A 20,093-nucleotide genomic window follows, 5' to 3' on the forward strand; every position below is an offset into this window, starting at 1 on the left:
CTAGTAGAGAATTGGAACCGCCTTGCAGTTGCACTAAAAAATGTAGGGAAAAGCTGCAGGACCACGGGAGCAATATTTTTAACGAGTTTTGGAACCTTGGTTTATGGGAGTTACAAAATAGCTACTTATTCGGATGCATAGATATTGTTAAGAAAAGGTCCTACCTAAAGAAGCAAAACATCAAGAATCGCATAGAAAGAGCAATGCAGTCTACTCCATTAATGTTAATGGTGAAACTACACGTGTCTGTAAAACAGATTTTTTTAAATATATATGGACTTCAAGCTTCTAAGGGCAGAGTAAATAACATTGTTCGCAAGAAGATAGAAGAAAATCTAGTGCCAAAAAGAGACAACAGAGGAAAGCATACACTCCGTGTAAACAAAATATCTGATTCGGAAATACTAAGTGTTAAAAACCACATAAATTTGATTCCAAAGTATCAAAGTCACCACAGTCGACAAGAGGACATGAATATAGTTTACCTGGACCATAACATGAGTATTGCCAATCTCTTTTCGGATCGATAGTCCCTTGGTGTAAAAAAGCGGAAATTGAACCAGATAAGGAGTACTTACCGTAAGATATTCTGCACCGAGTATAATATTGAATTCAAGTTGCCAAAATCGAAAACTTTCAAGACATGCAACGAAATTAATATCCAAAATTAGTATCCAAAATGATTAAAGCGAATTAACAAGACTTAACTTGCACAAGTGTAAGGCTCAGGCAATACAACAATTACTGAAGAGCGAAACAGACCGGTCCAAAAATGATAATAAGACAAGTGTTACATCGTTTGACTTGCAACAAGCGTTACCGATTCCCAAATTAACCACTGGTCCTGCATTTTATTGCAGGAAAATATGGATGTATAAGTGTAGAACATCTCGTTTTCTTCACGGATAATTGTCCCGGGCAAAACAAAAACTGGCTAATGTCTTTATGGTTCCATCTAATGAAGGAACAAAAGTTTAAGTCTATTATACACCATTTTTAGTCAGCGGACACACTCACTTTCCCTCTGACAGAAATTTTGCTCTTATAGAAAAACAACATAGAAAGAATACTCTGCTTGTGTACTCTCCTGAGAAGTAGCATAAAATTATAAAACAATATAATTAAAAAGGACCCTTCGACTTAACTGTTATGAAGCAGGAAGATTTCTTTAACGTACAACCACTCTTAGAGAACAATAAAAAGAGTACTCGCACTGATGACCAGCAATCTTTGGATTTATCCAATGTTTTTTCCTTTTTATTCAAACGTGATAACAGAAAAGCATTTTACGTTAAGCATTCTGTGAATGGTACCTACAACCCCGTTACTGTTGTCAAGAAGGGACGTCCAAATGTGCTTTCTATATCTGACTTACAACAGAAGTATATTAAGCCTGGTAGAATTAAACGGACATTTGTTTAACAAATTAGGATGACGATCTTGCTACCATTTAGAGCGTACTAAGTCTTGTAATTAGTTCCAACTTGAAGGACCACCCACTGGCGTGGGAAATAAGAACACAATCAGTTTAAACACTACGTATTTAATAATTGAATGTTACTACAACTAAATTAATATCTAGCCAAAGTTTTAGCGCAAGTTCTTTTATTGAAAACAGCCCATTACTGTCCATACACCATACATAAATCACACGTCCCTTTAATGTGCAGAGACCTTTCGATAAAGAAAGTAAAAAATGAAGAGGAAAAACAGATAGAAAATGATGGTGAAGCTGTGCCAAAAATAAATCAGTCGCTGGCCAATAATGCTACTATAAATGTTTTTATGAGATAACGGATCTCAAAAAACATACATTCTGAAGTCTACAGCTAGCAATTCATCAAAACCCTAGCAAAGCTCTTGCTGAAATCTGAAATCGTATATTAATTTTTGTAATTGTATTAATGTAACATTGACATCTTTGTCAATTACTATACAATATTTTAGCCTTACGATCCATAGGATTAATAATATTACAGATAATTATGTATGTCATTATCATTTTTGATTACGTTATATAGAAGGCTATTCACTCTATCGCTCGTTACTCACTCCACCCACCATTACCGCCGATTTTTTTGATTTCTTGAATCTCAAAATGCATCCAGTCCAAGCCTTAAACCTGTAAAACAGATGGAGTAATAACCAAAATTACAGAATAATAAATAGCTTACATACTATTATCCTTTTTCTAAAAAAAATCTTTTTATTTAAAATAAATTTGGGTAATACTTCAATGTATAAATTAGAAAGTGATCTCAGTTTACTTAGTATCATGAATCCAATGAAAATTAGTGCCTGTAAAACAAGCATAATTTAAACAAAGCTGCGGAAAGTAACAAACAGTTCAATGTAAATTGTAAAAAGCATGTTCACCCCAGATAAACCTGTCTCGCCACAAAGTTTACGAAACTCCAGATAACTTAAAGAAGGGTTTATCTGTAAGTGATTTGTAATTCGGTAAGTAGCAGATTTAACTGTATTAGAAGTTTCCTCAAGTTTGATGTCAGAAGCCGTTGAATGTAACAATAATATTTTTGTTTAGTCTCGTCGTAAAGAAAAATATTTTTCACTTCAAAATATGTAAAGCCTATTATGAATATTTAAAGGGACTTTAAATATTTTTTTGTATATTGATAGATATATCTGTTTTCTCGAGAACAGTGTAATAAAACGTTTTGTTACTATACTGTACAGAAATATGTGTTCATATATATATATATATATATATATATATATATATATATATATATATATATATATATATATATATATATAATATTATGTATTAATATCCTATATCTAGAATCTATTCTGCTGTTAACCTGTGCTTCCTCAATAGTTCATAATTATGCTGTCAAAAGCTTTTTCGTAGTCTATAAATGCTACACAGATTGGTTATTTGTATTCGTTAACTTTTTCTATTAGAACTTTAAGTGTGTGGAGGTGATCACATGTGCTGAACCCTTTTCTGAAACCGGCCTGCGCTACTGGTTGATATACATCGAACTTTGTTGACAATCTTTGTTTTATAGAGTTGTAATAATAGTGATATTGGACGATAATTTTTCAGATCTGCATTGTCTCCTTTTTTATGTATTAATATGGTGATAGTAGTGTTCCTTTCCTTAGGTATGTTTCCTTTAAATAGACATTTATTAAAAAGTATTTTTAGGTACCTGACTACTTCTTCTCCGCCTTCTTTCAGCATTTCGGACAGATCTTTTGGCTTACTCTATTCTGCTTTTGATTTTCTTAGAAAGGTCCCGCTTTTCATTCACCTAATCAGCCCAAATATTTGTACCACTCTCCCCACTATTAGAAGAATGCTTGTACTTCTGTTCCTTCTGTTAAGTCAGAGAGCTTTCTTGTATCTATATATTGAATTTTTTTATGGTTTGTGTACCTTTCCACCTTAGTTTTCAATATTGCAGTCAACAGGGAGTAATCGGTGCTAATAAATTATAGAGTTGTGGAACAACAATGAATATTTAATGAACAAATAAAACACGTGTTAACTTTATGGCTGTATTTTTGTTACTACCTTGAAACAAAAAGGTGACACAATAATAACTAGTAAAGTAGCCACTAGATGGCACTGCTAAAAAAAATTTAATTTATTTATCTATATCCAACAATCGGTGAAAACGTTTTGTTTTATTAAAAGTAATGAAACTATAAGTATAAGTACACTAATTTTGTCGAAGTTCATATAAATCAATAAATTAAATCAATTGCATAAACTAATTAAGTATTTATTAAAAGTCATATTTAAATACCCCGTAGAATAAACCTCTTATATCCTATCTATCCAGTTTACGACTAGGTACTTTGAATAAATTAAATTATCTGAATTTAACTCTTAGCTCATAACGTAGGAAAGTTGCTTATCTTTATACTTGACAGGTTAAAACTAAACTGAATTGCACGAGATGAAAACTGTCGTGTAATTGTGTAATTAATTGCTTCCTCGGAAGCTCTCGAGTTTAGAGAGAATTTGAAAATATCACGCTTTAAATGCAGAGTAAAAAATATCTTCAAAATGAAATTTAAAAATTTAATAATCTTCCACGAGGTAATATTTGACGAGATAAATGGGATGAGTAAACTATTTTACTAATAGAATTTCGCCGGTAAAACAAAGGACACTTAACCAGTTGTTGGTTTTATATACATTTATACATAACCTGATACAAAGGTACTATCTCTCCCAAACCTTCTTATATATATATATATATATATATATATATATATATATATATATATATATATATATATATATATATATATATATATATATGAAAAGTACAGGAAAAATACGATCTAATTCACATTTAAATAGTTTTGAGATATTCCTAATTAAAGATTAAAAACGTTGTAAAGGAGTGGTGATGACAAAAATGAAAACGATTTTTTTTATCAAAACTCACTGTAATAGATATTATTAGTAATATTAACAAAAACAGCTTTTATATTTTAATTCTAAATTACACAAAAGAAAAATTAATAAAAATGTGTGGAAAAACCGATCTAAGTCCAGTTCTGGTTAAAGTGCCTGCAAATAAAAGAAGAGTTAGTCTACTATAATACACACATGTAATTTTGCAGTACACAGATTTTTATTTACTCCCTTAAAATTTGGAAGAATTATAACCCTTCGCCATCTGCAAGTTATACTTACATCAAATTCATTATCACTTTGGTTTACTTCAACTACTGGCAAATTATCATAAAATGATTGTAATTTCTATGAAAAGAATCTTTTATGTTCTTGTAGCTGCTTATACTTTAAGCTAGGTATTGGTATTAATTCACTACAAAGGGCTCAACATTTGAAGAACTTTTTGAGTTTGCAGGTACTAGAACAAAATGTGTTGATGCAGTATTGTAGGCAATCTGTTTTACTGCAACTATACGAGGATGGTTTATAGAGTACTGTAGCTCTCGGACTTGTCTAGTTGGAAAGGAACAAGTTTTATTATAAAATTTGGTGGGAAATTTTGTCGAAGAAAAGAAGATTTCTTGATTGCAACCAATTACATCAAAAGGTGTTGGTTTTGATCTTGTCGCTTTAAATACGTTATTGCACTGCTCATGAACTTCCAGTCTAGCTTTTTGATTAATCAATCCAAAATCCTTGTCGCATTCCAAGTATGAGTGCTCTTGAATTGGAAATACGACACGGATAGAGTCAAACCGTTTCTTTACACGAATGAAGTGGTGTAAGAATCTAATTAATGTATAATTTTTATTTTACCAGCGCATGAGTCGCAAAATATGCGAGGGTGTCTTACTTGTAGACTGAGAATTTTTGTACAAAAATGATATAGCATAGACATATCATCATCAGCACCTTTCTTTGCGATGTTTTGTGAGTATGTGTAAAAAACAGATAGATTCGTAGATAATACATGTACGTTAAAACTCACGAAAGTAAGCTGTCTTTTATAATACACATCACTAGTTGATATGCTATGCGTTGGTAAGTTTTTTGCAAAATCCATAGTAATTGCTTCGTAATCCGTGCGTTTTCTCGCTGTTTTCTTTTCTGTCCGTTTTATATTGTAAAAAGCTTGTGCTCTTAGCTTATCTAACTTATCAACAGTTTCTATTTTTTTCATTTTTGATAATAATTTACCTTTCTGTTATGTTCCACGTGATGATATTAATTAAAGTTACTACCATTTAAATGGGAATAAGCCACAATTAAAGGTTAAAGTAAGTTTATTGACGTTTTAATTTTACTTCGGAAATCGTTCTCAAAGTACAAACATTAGTATATCAAAAGTAAATCGTTCTCAAAATACTACCAAAAATTCGTGCGGCGAAGTGTTAGTTTTGTCGTCAATAATAAAATCAATTATTTGATCAAAAGAAATGCTAAAACCATTAATTGTTTTTTAATTTGACGATTCTACTTATTTAAAATAACTTGTTATTTTCCTTGGTTATCTCTTGTCCAGCGCAGCGGTTGTATAAATTATAATTTTAAACGATTCTAATTCCGAAGTGATGGTTTATTAGTTTGGGTTTAGTCTACAACAGTACAAATGTTTAAAATATATATATATATATATATATATATATATATATATATATATATATATATATATATATATATATATATATACAAAAAAAAATTCAACAAATAAAAAAATGTGTTTTTATATAATTGTACGTTTCTTTTTCAGACGATGAATTTGGAGAGAGAACTGTTTCAATTTTGCTTGACGGGGAGGAATCTGAAATGATATTTATTGACCATCCATCATCAGAAATGTCGGTATGTGGATTAAAATATATTTTAGCATGTAAATAGTATTTATCTGATATATTTTGACTCTCCGATGGAATATAATATCCATTGGTAGAAATAACTTAAATACATTTCTCTAGACATAGAAACATGTCTAGAGAAATTATTTTTTAGAAAAGGATTTAATGTAACAAAATCCTTTAAGGTTTTTGATACGAGAAAATACAGTATTTAATTGAGTCACCTTTAGCCGCCATCAATGCTTTAATTCTGCGCGGCATTTTATCAATGCAAGACTGTACTGTCTCCTGCATTTGATGATGATAATTTGAGATATAAATAATATTTTCTAGAAGCTGGATTCCGTTGGTAATCACATCTTTAGCCACTTTTCTTTTCATCAGCTTCCACACAGTTTCAATTGGTTTCATATCAATGCTATTACCCGGTCAATCCAACAGAGGGATATTTTTTCCTGCCTAAAAAACTTTATGGTTCCCCATTTGGAAACCATTCTCGGAGCTGCGGAATTAACCGGTTTTGTAATAGGTACTTCTTTATACTGATCTTGTCTCATTATTCCTTTGACGACGTACAGACGTCCAGTGCCCTTGCCGCTGATGACTGACCAAATCATCACTTTGGTGGAATGTTTAACAGTCGGGACGACACAATCAGGATGAAACTTTTCTCCATTACGATGACGCGCATACTGAGCTTCATTCTGCAAAATTTCGAATGTGCTTTCGTTACTGAAGCAGACTTGTCAAAAATAGGAAAGATATATAAACTTTCAAGTTTATTTGCTTTATTTAACTAAAAATGGTACTAATGTATCAATTTTTGATTAAAAATTGCTGTATCTCACCGATCTCCAGAAGTCCACATCTTTGTCTTGCCATTATTTGGCCTACTTCAGGCGCTTTACTTTAGTTGCAGCTATTAACTTGGGCTTCCTGGCTGGGCGACAGGCTTTGAAATATAATTCTTTCAATTTTCTTCGAACAGTGCACTCAGAAATATTTACGCTACCATACTGGAGTTGTGATTTCGATTCAATCCAAAAAATTAAAAATAATTTGGAGACATTACTTGGACTTTTCATTTTGAATCTTAAACTCGAACGGCTGACGAGGTAGAGATACCGAAATAACAGCTATATCGTTTTATTGATTCCGATTTAGACGTAAAAAATTTAACTAGTTTGTGCTTTAATCTCTTCGATAGCGAATTGGGTGAACCGCAAATTCAAAGCCTCTTACTAGAGACTGTTGAACAATGCTAGGAATAACTTTTTACTCCGACATGCATCTACAGTTCACTCTTAAAAAATATTATTTTGTTCACTCTTTGCGTAGAGAAAAGACGTTAAAATTAAAGTAAAAGGTTGCATTTTATTTTAATTCGAATTCCACCATTGTTTTACACGTGTTTTGAATTATTCAACTCCTGATCAGAAACACTTGTGGAAGTTCAAACTGAAATGATGAAAATCGCTATCGAAGAGTGGTCTCCCGACTTCTTGTTAATTAATGTATATGTTGCTGCTAGCTTATCAGGCTGTTATTGTAATTATATCGGCCAAATACTAGACTGCGTTTCATTTCAGTTTGAACTTCCACGTATTTCTGATGAGGAGTTAAATAACTCGAAACACGTGTAGGACAATGGTGAAATTTTGAATTGAAATAAAATGCAATATTTTACTTTCATATATATATATATATATATATATATATATATATATATATATATATATATATATATATATATATATATATATATATATATTTATATATATATATATATATATATATATATATATATATATATATATATATATATATATTTATATATATATATATATATATATATATATATATATATATATATTGAATTGATATTTTATATGGGAGAAAGAAAAATAGTGATTAAAAATAATTTATAAGTTATACACTAGATAATATTAGATATAAAAAGTATTTGGTTATTTTAATAAGTTATATACTATAAAATGTATTTATGTGTGGGCATTTTTAAGAAATTAGCATATAATAAGTGTAAAAAGTTTTTTTTTCAATAATTATAATATTGTAAATATATTTAAGTGAGCCATGTGAATAGGCAACCAAATATACCTACTCAGAATAAGTGACAGTTACAGAAATTAATAATTGCGAATGTGAAATAGGGTTATATGTTAGTTTAAAATGTTTAGTTTACATATAGTTACTGATTTAAGTTTATATTCTGATCTGAAAAGCCTAAATGTCGATAAAATTCTCGATAGAAAAGTAAAGAATTCTCTAGATCACAGAAGAGGGCCTGTTTGCGAAATGGACTATTCCAGAAAATTCAGATATGTAGGAAATAGAGCAAATCGAATATGATTTCTTGTCAGATGGTTCTGGTACATTTAAAGGGTATAAATACTCGGTGATTTGGATTCAAGCGGGCCAGCCAGTTAGTAAGAAAGTAAGATAGAGTTAGTAGAAGTCAGACAGTTACAGTATAAAGTAAGTCGGTCCTATTTTCAATATAGTTCAAGATAGAATACAGTCAGTCAGTTGGTGAAATGTTCAATATAGTAAGTTCAATGAAGATGAAGAAACAGAATAAAGAAAATATGATTGGAAGAAATTAAAAATTATATTATGATTGGAGATTAGTAGAAATAAAATTATATAATATATTTGGTGATTGGATATTGGTGTATTAAAAAGAAGAATAAATATAAATACAGTTAAGAAGAAAATTATTTTAAATTGGTGGAAGCTGATAATTGGAAAAAGTAATTTCACAAAAACAAGGATAACCGAAGCTGAGAACGAAGACATTGAGTGGTGATTAAAATCTATATAGTGGAAAACAGTTCATTTAGGCATTCAGTGACAAAAAGGTACAAAATTTTGTTAATATAATTTAGTTAGTGTCATAAGAATTTCAATTTTAAAGATAGTTTGTTTAAAATTTACATTGTCTATATAATTTAATTAGTTTCATAAGAATTTTAATTTAAAGATAGTTTATTTTAAATTTTACATTGGTTATGTTAGATATATATGTGTGTTTCATAATAGATATAATAAAGATAATTTCAAAAAGTGCTTACAAACTAATTCTTTGAGAACCGCGATAAAAACCCTATATATATATATATATATATATATATATATATATATATATATATATATATATATATATATATATATATATATATATATATATATATATATATATTCATAAAAAACACTCATTGCTCATCATTCACAAATAATACATCATAACAATATATATATATATATATATATATATATATATATATATATATATATATATATATATATATTAATATAATATTGTAATTTTGAAATATGATAAAACAATAATTAAATTAATTATGATCCAATTAGCTAATTAAAACAAAAAAAAATTCATTTAATGAATTTTATTACGAATATGTGAATAGATTTTATTAACGACGCCAATTTCCTAATTCATATGTTTTCTTATCTCAGGGTTTCTATTTGAGTTCAAAAAATACCTTTATCTTCAATAGTGTTCAATAAGAAAAGGAGTAAAAGGAACAAAATAAAAAACTCAAATTTGTGTAATACAATAAAAATATAATAGTAAAATAGACCTTTTAAAACTGTATACAATTAATGAAATCGGTTAGAAATAAATGTTCCCAAATCATATAGCTTTCACATATAAAATTACAATAGGAAAAATTAGTCAAATCTATTGGCTCGTCTCAATAGGTTTTTCCCTGCACTTTATGAAAATAATTCACTTTAATCAACTTTCTATCGAAAAACTCCTTCCCTGGTTCTGCTTATAAAAACAGTCCTGTCGAGCAAAAGAACGTCCTGACTCACGTTTCTATCTCCTATTTGGATTGCCCCTATCTGCTCAACTACGAACCTCTCCGGGAATAATAATCTGTTTGTACTTACAAATTTTGCACCCTTTTCATCCGGCAATTCAGCTTTCAAACTTACTGACACTACTAGTTTATAAAATGTATACTTTTCTTTCAAATTAAAAAAAAACACACACACACACACACTTGTCGATTTGATCTTTCCATTCTCCATTCCATTCCATAAAACATTCTCGTCTCTCAATCCCTTCCATAATGTTCTGTTGACCAATTAACATCCTCGACTCAATTCTCCAAACGCCAACACTTTCCAATTCCCATACTTGTGTACAAAAATATCAAACAAAGAACTTCTATTTCCTCCTAATACCCTTAATGACTTGTTTCGTGGTAACCGAAATTAATCCTTGAAAGAATCCAGGTAGATTTGATATTTCAATATATACTCGGTTCGCTATTCCCAGTCCGAACTGTCTAGTGAATTTAGTAATTATTTTTTTGCGAAGTTAGTTACTTTTTGACAGACTAAAAGTGGCTGAAAATTACTATACAACCAAGCACATGTACATATATTCAATATTAATAGTAAACAAACTAAATAGTAAATAAAATGGAACTTTACGAATTACAGGAAATCAATGTTTATTTATTTGCACCATATAATAAATAGTTATGTTAAATTATAACAATTGAAATATATTTTTTAAATATATACTACCCAAAATTTGATGGGTTTAGTATACACTTCTACTATTTAGAATAATTCTTCTTTTTTAAAGAAAGAAGTCTGCAATAGTAGGATACTTGAGCTATTAATACTGAGAAGTAGAAATTGTTGTGTTGTAGGTTTCCGACAATGAATCTGTCAAAATATGCCCGAGCTAAGCGAATGGAGTATAACAGTTTGTTTACTTAAGCTAATCTTAAATACCTATCCTAATTTGAAAAGTCCGAAATTTACCGTAAATCTAAAATTGAAAAAGTCTCTTTCATTCACAAAACAATATAAATTCACAACATAATAAAATTAAACCGTATATCTAAATATGCTATAACTATAACATGATTTTACAAATTTTTGTGTCTTCTTCCTTTTTCTCTATTAATTTTTCTTTACATACATTTTCGAATCATATCAATATATATATATATATATATATATATATATATATATATATATATATATATATATATATAGTTGTGATCTGCTTTATGATGTTTTATTATTAATTAACACTAATTTAATTAATCCAATTATTTAATTAATTAATTCACTAATTTATGCAGAGTCATACAAATCAATTACTATTAAAAATTCTCAGGGTGCCTTTTTAATTTTACTTTAATCATTTTACTTTATATATCTCTTCTAGTGGGTTCAGTATATCCTAGTTGCTCATAATCGGGATAGAAACGGAACTAACATTAAAACAACATAAATATGCACACAAATTATTATTTATTTTCAATAAGCAATACGATGAATATTAATAAATAACTTTTGTTTGCAATTATCTTTCCCAACAAACTCCTATACTCTAAATTTAATTTTAATTACAAACTATCTATTGATCTGTTTTATAATAATATCTACTAATAAAAATGACCATATAAAAATATAATTTATTCACTAAAAAAATAACTCTTTGAAACTTGGAATCTTAGTTCGTATGCTTATATTTGATTTTATCTTTAAAATATCTTAAAATTTCCTTTCATTCAAATTATTTGACTGACCTTTATTTTTTTACATCAATGATGTCTCCTCTCGATCAAACCACAGTTCCTTCCTTGATTGATTATGTCCGGCTACCATCAAATCTTTCCCGTTCTCAGCATCGATCCAAACCGCATACCAGCAAACTACTCCTCCGAAAACACAAGCACAAGCCTCTTTTGACCGGTACTCTTTATTCACAAATTCTCCTTTCTTTCTCAATTATATCTCGTGGACTATGCAGACTCAAAAGAGGTATTAATCTTCTCGATTTTTATCTGCTCTCAGCTTCCACCTTTTTCACTAACAAATGAAAACACTGGTACTCAGATTGACTACACGAAAACACGTCTTCTCTTCTGGTCTGCCGGTAACATAATAATTCTTTCAATCTCTCCCAGACAACCTTCTCAACTCTCTCATTCCCACCATTCCTTTTTAACCAATCATAAGCATTCATCTTTCCCACTTATTTTCGATTTAGAAAATTTCCAACATGATATTTAAAAAAAATAAACTACTTTCACTCAAATTACTTTTCAGAAACCATTAACAATTTTGCCTTTTTCAACAGAAATAAGTTTCCAAATTCTTGTTATCTCATATCTAAATCTAATTCTTATTTACTTTCGAAAAATGCCCACCGCAAAATACAATTACAAGTTTATTCCTAAATCTATAATTATACGGGTTCCATTGTCCTTTCACTATTCACTCAGTCTTTCACGGAAAAACTCGTCAGGGTCCCGTCACGGAACAGTGTTTTCTCTTATTCTAACTATTACAAATAAGTACAGGGTTGTATTTTAACTTATATGCCCGCGGTATATTAAAATAATAAAAAAACTCTTTATTCTATTTCTGCTATTTCTGATCGATAAACTGATCCATAACAAAATATATATGTATATATATATATATATATATATATATATATATATATATATATATATATATATATATATATATTGTGACGATTGGGGTTTATAGAAAATAATTTATAAGTTATATACTACATAATATTAGATATAAAAAAGTATTTGATTATTTTAAATAAGTTATATACTAGAGAATTTTATAAAAATATATTTATGTGAGGGCATTTTAAGAAATTAGCATATAATAATTATAAAAAGTTGTATTTTAATATTGTAAATATATATAAGTGAGCCATGTGCTTAGGCAACCAAAAATACTCTCGGAGATTGACAGATATTTATACTCTGAAGTGACGTTTAAGAATATTTACGAATATAAAGTGGGTTATAATAATATATTGTTTGAAATGTGTATTTTATCAAATTAGAATGTTAAGTTACTAATTTAATTATATATTCTGATCTGAAAAGCCTAAATGTAAACAAAATTATTAATAGAAAAGAATGGAATTCTCTGGATCTCCGGAGATGGCCATGTTTGCGAAATGGTTTGTTCCAGAAAATTCATACAAGTATGAAATAGAACAAATTGGAACATGATCTCTTACGAGATGGTTCTAGAATATCGAAAAGATATAAATACCCGTGATTTGGATTCAAGATGGCAGTTTTTGAAAGTTTTTAGTTAGAAAAGTTTTAGATAGTGCAGTCAGAAGAGTTTTTAAGTTTTTTAGTCAGAAGTCAAGCAGTTTATTATGAAAGTTAGTTAGAGTCAGTGAATCAAGTACAAATAGTCCAATAGTTTAATATAGTGAGTTAAATGAAGATTAAAAATTATGCATATAATTTAATGCACATTTATAATTATACACAAATAATTATTGAAGATAAAAAAAGGTATATTGGAAGAAATTAAATTATATTATGGTTGGAGATTAGTATAAATCAACTTATAATAATTGGATATTGGTATATTGAAAAGAAGAATAAATATAAATGCTGTTTGCTGGTTTGGTTGGTGGTGTATAGATGCTGGTGAAGAAAAATATATCTTAAATTGGTAGAAGCTGATAATTGAAAAAAAGTAATTTCACAAAAAACAAGGATAACTGAAGTACGAAGACATTCAGTGGTGATTAGAATCTATATACTTAGTGGAAAATAGTTCATTTAGGCATTCAGTGAAAGAAAGGTACAAAATTTTGTTAATATAATTTAGTTAGTGTCATAACAATTTCAATTTTGAAGATAGTTTTGTTTAAATTTTAGATTGTCTATAGAATTTAATTAGTTTTATAAGAATATCAATTTAAAGATAGTTTATTTTAAATTTACATTGACTAGGTTAGATATATATGTGTGTTTCATAATAGTTATAATAAAGATAATTTAAAAAAGTACTTACAAGCTAATTCTTTGAGAACCGCGATAAAAACCCTATATATTATATTATTAAAAATACTCATTGCTCATCATTCAAACAAAAAACACATCATAACAATATATATATATATACGCCCTCTACATCATAACATTATTTTGAATCATTAAAATTTACTATTTAATGCAATAAACTTTAATAACCTGTATAATTTTCTCTAAACTAATGTAGAAGTTATATCACAATTAAATTTGTCCGTTAAAATTGGTCTTCTAATCATAGCATTGCTCACTAAGGAGTCCGGAATGCCCTCAAGAGGTTCTAACTAATTTCTAATTTCGGAATTTAGGACCACTTCAGGAACGGAGCTATATACCCTTCTGTTACGTCCCGAGAACAGTTTGATGATATAATTAATAGATATTTTAACTATAAAGGAATATAAAGGGAGTAATTAGGGGATGGGAATAATGGAGGAGATAGTTATATAATTGTAATTTTATATACGTTATGAAAATATTGGAAAATATATCCACATGAATATATCACTAATAAACTTGGCAATTTACAAAAACTGTTATTTCATTATCTGGAAGACGCATTATAAAAACAATATGCAATACAAACAGAGTTTTCTAAATACTCATCATTGAAACAAACGCAAGAAAGACGTTATAAACAGAGAAATCATCAATTACAAAATGAATTTCTTTCTTTTTCGGTATTTGATATTACCAACCCTACTCCCAATTATACTTTTCAATAGATTTTGCATGTATCAGATGACTTTTCTAAATAAATTCTTGAGGTATTGCTTCCATTCATTAATAAGCGCAGTTCTCATTTTCATTATGCTCCTTAATGCATGATTTCTGTCCCAGACCCTTCGTTTAAGCTCATCCCAATGATGCTCTATTGGATTTATGTCCGGGCTCAACGAAGGCTAATTTATTGTAGGTATACTGATCTCAGTCAAATAGGTGGTGGTTACTTGTGCGGTATGGCATCGTACATTATCGTGCATTAAAATAAAGGCATCACCAATCAATCCCGCGTATGGAACCACATGTTTCTCCAAAATGTCTCTGATGTAACGATCCGCCATTATGAAAACCAACTCGGTTTTCCTATCCAAGGAAGTGCCGGCCCAAAACATACAAAATCCGTCTCAATATGACAATTTCTCGTATACAATATTGAGCAAATTACTCACCTGGCCTTCCATAGACTCGGCGCCTCTTGTCGTTGCTATGTAGGCAGATCCTACCTTCGTAGGAGAATAATACCTGACTCCATTGATAGTCGTCCCAATCCAGATGTTCGGGAGCAAATTCTAATCGCCTTTGCTTCTGGGCTGCAGTTAGCTTGGGACCCGTAGCTACCCTCTTTGGTGTCAGGTTGACTGCCTTACGTCTCCTTTTAACTGTCCAAATGCTGATAACCACAGCTTGGACCTCTCTACGCTTTTTTTTTGAGATTACCACTAGTCAAATATCGATTTCTCAGGGATTTCGATACAAGAAATCGATCTCTCTCCGTTTTTTACTGCTTTTTTACTGGGTCTAGTCCATATGAAGCACGCGTCATTTACATATCTCCACTGCACTGTGAATTTTTGGTCAGGTTTAACACAATATTTTTCTCTAATTCTTTCATCGCACTTCACTGAGGAGACATACATACAATGTAATGGATATTTAGTGTATCATACAATCCGTATGGAAAAGGATACAGAATGGGAAACAAAGAAATAAAAATACTTTGTTACGCAGACGACGCAATATTCTTAGCACAAGATGAAGATAGTCTGCAAAGACTGGTTCACAGATTTAACATAAGAGCAAAAGAATTTAATATAACAATCCCATTTCAGAAAACTAAAACAATTGTAGTCACCACAGAGCCAACCAGATGTAAAATAGAAAATGATGGCATCAGTATTGAACAAGAAATAGAAATAAAATACCTAGGAATTACACTCTCTAGCTATGGAGACCTCGACAAAGAAGTGAGATATAAAATTCAACAAGTAAATAGACTGGCAGATGCCTTAATAACATTATATAGCAAAACAATTAACACTAAGATGAAGTCAAGAATTTATAAAGTCAGTATAAGACCAATAATGACATATGCCTCAGAAACAAGACCCGACACAGCCACAATGCAAAGGCTACTGGAAACGGCAGAGATGAAAGTACTGAGAAGAATTACAGAAAATACGCTGAGAGATCGCAAGAGAAGTGAAGACATTAGAAGAAAATGTATCATATGGTGTATAAATGAATGAACACATAAGCAGAATGGAGGAAACCCAAAGAGCAGCGTTGATGCTCCATGGTACCTAAAAAACAGCTGCATCCACCGGGATCTAAAGATAAAGACAGTAGAACAAATAATTACCAAATAATATACGCCAATACTTCAACATATGAATATTGAGGCCAAATTAGTTGTGCAATATATAAGATATACCACATATCGTCCCGAAAACACAAAAAAAATGACAGCAGTGACATATACTTAAATAGGTTTAAAAATTTTGTGTTCCCACGAGCTTAAACTGCTCCAAAAATTCGACTTAAAAACCTTATCTATCGACTATTTTCAGCGCTAAATAAAAACTAATGAAAACCAATATTTAAATTACAGTTTCAACAAAAATTATGCAGCTGTATAATATTTGTGATCGAAAATTGGTCGCGAATATTAAAAAGTTTAGAACCGCTGGCTTGAAACTGGTGGCTCTCCGTCTCGTTTACCAGAAGTCACTCCTACTTTAACTTAGGTTGACAAGGGTTACAAAAATGTTTTATAAGTTCAGGTTATCGTATCTTGCAAATTCGATTTAAGTCTTGTATACTATTATCAGGAAAGTTTTATCCACAACTATAGACTTGACATTTTTATAAAAGTAATTGTATATTTTTACATAAAGTCGATAGAATCTTGAATATTCGAATCGACTTGGACAATATTTTCGCATTACGGTAATATTTGCATTTTTCTACAACTTTAAAAATCTTGGTTAAAAGTTATTGATTTGGATCAGTGAAAATGTGCCATTAAATAAATGAGACTTTTGGTATAGGGACCATAATGACATGCTTTTTTTAAATTTTGTCGACGAAACAAAAAATATTTCGAATTAATTTAAACATAAACATTATAAAATAATATAAACTGATATATAATGTTATATCATCTACCCAATCCATAAAAAGGCCGATAAACTCCTCTGTCAAAATTCTTTGTTGTGTTGTGGATAAAAAATATTTACCGGTATACTTAACCATAGACTCAAACCACTTGCAGAGGAGATCATCCGAAAATATCGGTCAAGATTTAGGTAAAGAAGATTAACCATCGACCAACTATTCAAGGCTAGAATGCAGGTAAAGACTGGTTGGAAAGCCAAGAAAGCGCTGAGAAGACACAGTAAACAGCGACGCACAATCCCTTTTAGGAGTCCGTGTATGGAGAAGATTAGCCACAGACAGGCAAGGGTGGAAGCAAAAAATAAAGGAGGCCAAGGCTCAATTTAGGCTGTAGGGCCGTAGAAGAAGAAGAACTATTCACGGTTAGGCTCTATGATACAGATGTCTATAATATTTTCGTCCACATTAAATAAGTATAACTCAATAAGCAAAACACATTATACAAAATATTAAGTGAATTTAAAATACCATCCAAACTAGTTAGGCTCATCGGAATGACGATGACGGACACAGTTGCTCAAATACAGATACAATATGAGTTGATATATTTATTTCTAATACCACAGGGATTAAACAGGGTGTTAAGAAGAATTTCTCAAGAATTTCTCTCCAGACGTCTCTATCCATCGCCTTTCTCCGCCAAGCACATATTCCCATATTTCTTATGTCTTCATCGATGTTATCAAAGAACCTTGTTCTTGATCTTCCTCTTCTTCTCTGACCAATGGGTCTATCAAGGAGCGTTTTCCAGCTGGGTCATTTTGACCATCCGCATTACATGCCCTATCCATCTCAGACGTCCTCTCTTAATATGTTTTACGATATCAGGTTCCTGGTATATTCTATAAAGTTCGAAGTTGTATCATCTTCTCCACACTCCATTGTCATTCACTGCTCCATAGATTCGCCTTAGTACTTTTCTTTCGAAACATCTTTTATGTTTTCATTATTTTTCATTATTCAGAGTCCAGACCTCTGAACCGTATGTTAGGACTGGGCGTATTATTGTTTTGTAGAGTTTTATTTTTTTATTTCTCGATATAATTGTAAATTTAAGAAGGAGATTGAGCTCAAAATAGCATCTGTTGGCCGTACAAATTCTGCGATTAATCTCTGCGGTAGTATTATTTTTAGTGTTAAGAAGCGTTTTCATGAATATAAATTCGTTCACTGCTTCGATGACGTCGTTTGTTGGTGTTTATTATTAAACCCATTTTTCTCCCCGTTCTCCTAACAATATTGATATCATCAGCATAGGTCAGGATTTGCAATGCTTTATTATATACTGAAACCGTGGTTGTAATTTGTGACATACGTATTACTTTTTCCAAAGCCAGATTGAACAGTATACAGGAGAGAGGATCTCTCTGGCGCAGACGTTATTTGTTTTAAAAGGTTCAGACAGTTTCGTGAATTCGTACTCTACATTCAACTTTTTTAAGAGTAAGTTTTGTTAAACTTACCCTCATTTAGTGTTCCTAGCTCTCTCTTTGCTTTAAACATTTGTCTTCTATTTACAGAGTCGTATGCTGCTTTGTAGTCTATAATATGTGATGAGTATCAATGCCATATTCCAGTGTTTTTTTTAATTTGTTTCAGGGTTGCAGTCTGATAAATTATTGATTTACCACCTCTGAAACCAGCCTGGTATTGTCCTACTATCTGTTCTGCATATGGTGCCATACGGTGACATAGTACTGTGAAAAATATTTTATACGCTGCATTTAGAAGCGTAATTCCTCTGTGGTTAGAACATTTAAATGTATCTTCTTTTTTGTTTATGGTGCAAAGTATTAAAATATTCCAATCATTGGGGAGGGATTTATGTGCCAATATTTCTTTTATAAGCTGCTGTAATGCCATTATGGTATCATGGCCACCTTCTTTATATAGTTCAGCTGGGAGATTATCTATTCCGGGTGATTTGTTCCTGGCTAGTTTTTTAACCTCATCTTTAACTTTAGGAATCGTTGGTGGTTCCTCTTACCTCTCGTCTGTTGACCTTACCTCATCTCTTTCGTCTTCCAGGTTTTCTTCTTCTTCCTCTATATAAAGTGCCTGGTTAAAGTATTCCATCTATCTACTTAATACATCTTTCCTTGTTGTTAATAGGTCGCCATTCTGAGTTCTGCATTGTCTTGTGGTTACCTTGAATTCTTTTCTGTTGATGTTAACTTTCTTATAGAATTGTCTGAACTATTTCTCTCTGTTGAGGTTTTCTATATATTTAAGTTCCTTATTTAATTGGTTTCGTTTTTTTCTTTTGTGTATTCTCTTTTCTTCTCTTCTTTTTGTCTGGTAATTCTCTACAGTTGTTAAAATATTTTTAAACTTCTGCAGTTTATTATGTCTGTTCCATGTCTTGAATCTATTAAGATGTGATCAATCTGACTCGTTGTTCTTCCATCTGGAGAGGTCCAGGTTACCTTGTGTATGTTCTTGTGTTTAAAATCTGGCAATAACAAAGTTAGTTAATTAAGCACTGGAATATGTAGTTTGAAAAATATATTTTTAATAATAAATTATTAAAATTTTAAGAATAATAATTTAAAATATTTTTAAGAATAAATTTTTTTTACATTAAACTCTTAAGGAAGGTAAATTTTAGATGTCTTTTTATTACTATAATGGCTTTAAATGACTTTAAGTGTATTCTTATGGAATCTTTAGTAATAATTTTAGTTTATGTGGCCGATTGCAGTGCTGACCTCTTAGATCAGAGAGTGCAACGCCGTTCATTTTAAGGCCTCTGAATAT

At 30.4% G+C, this 20,093-nt stretch overlaps 1 protein-coding gene across 1 annotated transcript in view; it reads left to right on the plus strand.

Moving 5' to 3' along the window:
• Positions 1-20,093, plus strand: part of LOC140442056 (uncharacterized) — a 304,302-nt gene that overhangs the window by 266,159 nt on the left and 18,050 nt on the right. Inside the window, exon 8 of the mRNA XM_072533113.1 lies at positions 6,192-6,283. Within this exon, the coding sequence (XP_072389214.1) occupies positions 6,192-6,283 (92 nt within the window). The remainder of the gene's footprint in view (positions 1-6,191; positions 6,284-20,093) is intronic.

The sequence above is a fragment of the Diabrotica undecimpunctata genome, chromosome 5 (genome assembly GCF_040954645.1).
Source record: "Diabrotica undecimpunctata isolate CICGRU chromosome 5, icDiaUnde3, whole genome shotgun sequence".
In the NCBI taxonomy this organism is placed as follows: domain Eukaryota; kingdom Metazoa; phylum Arthropoda; class Insecta; order Coleoptera; family Chrysomelidae; genus Diabrotica; species Diabrotica undecimpunctata.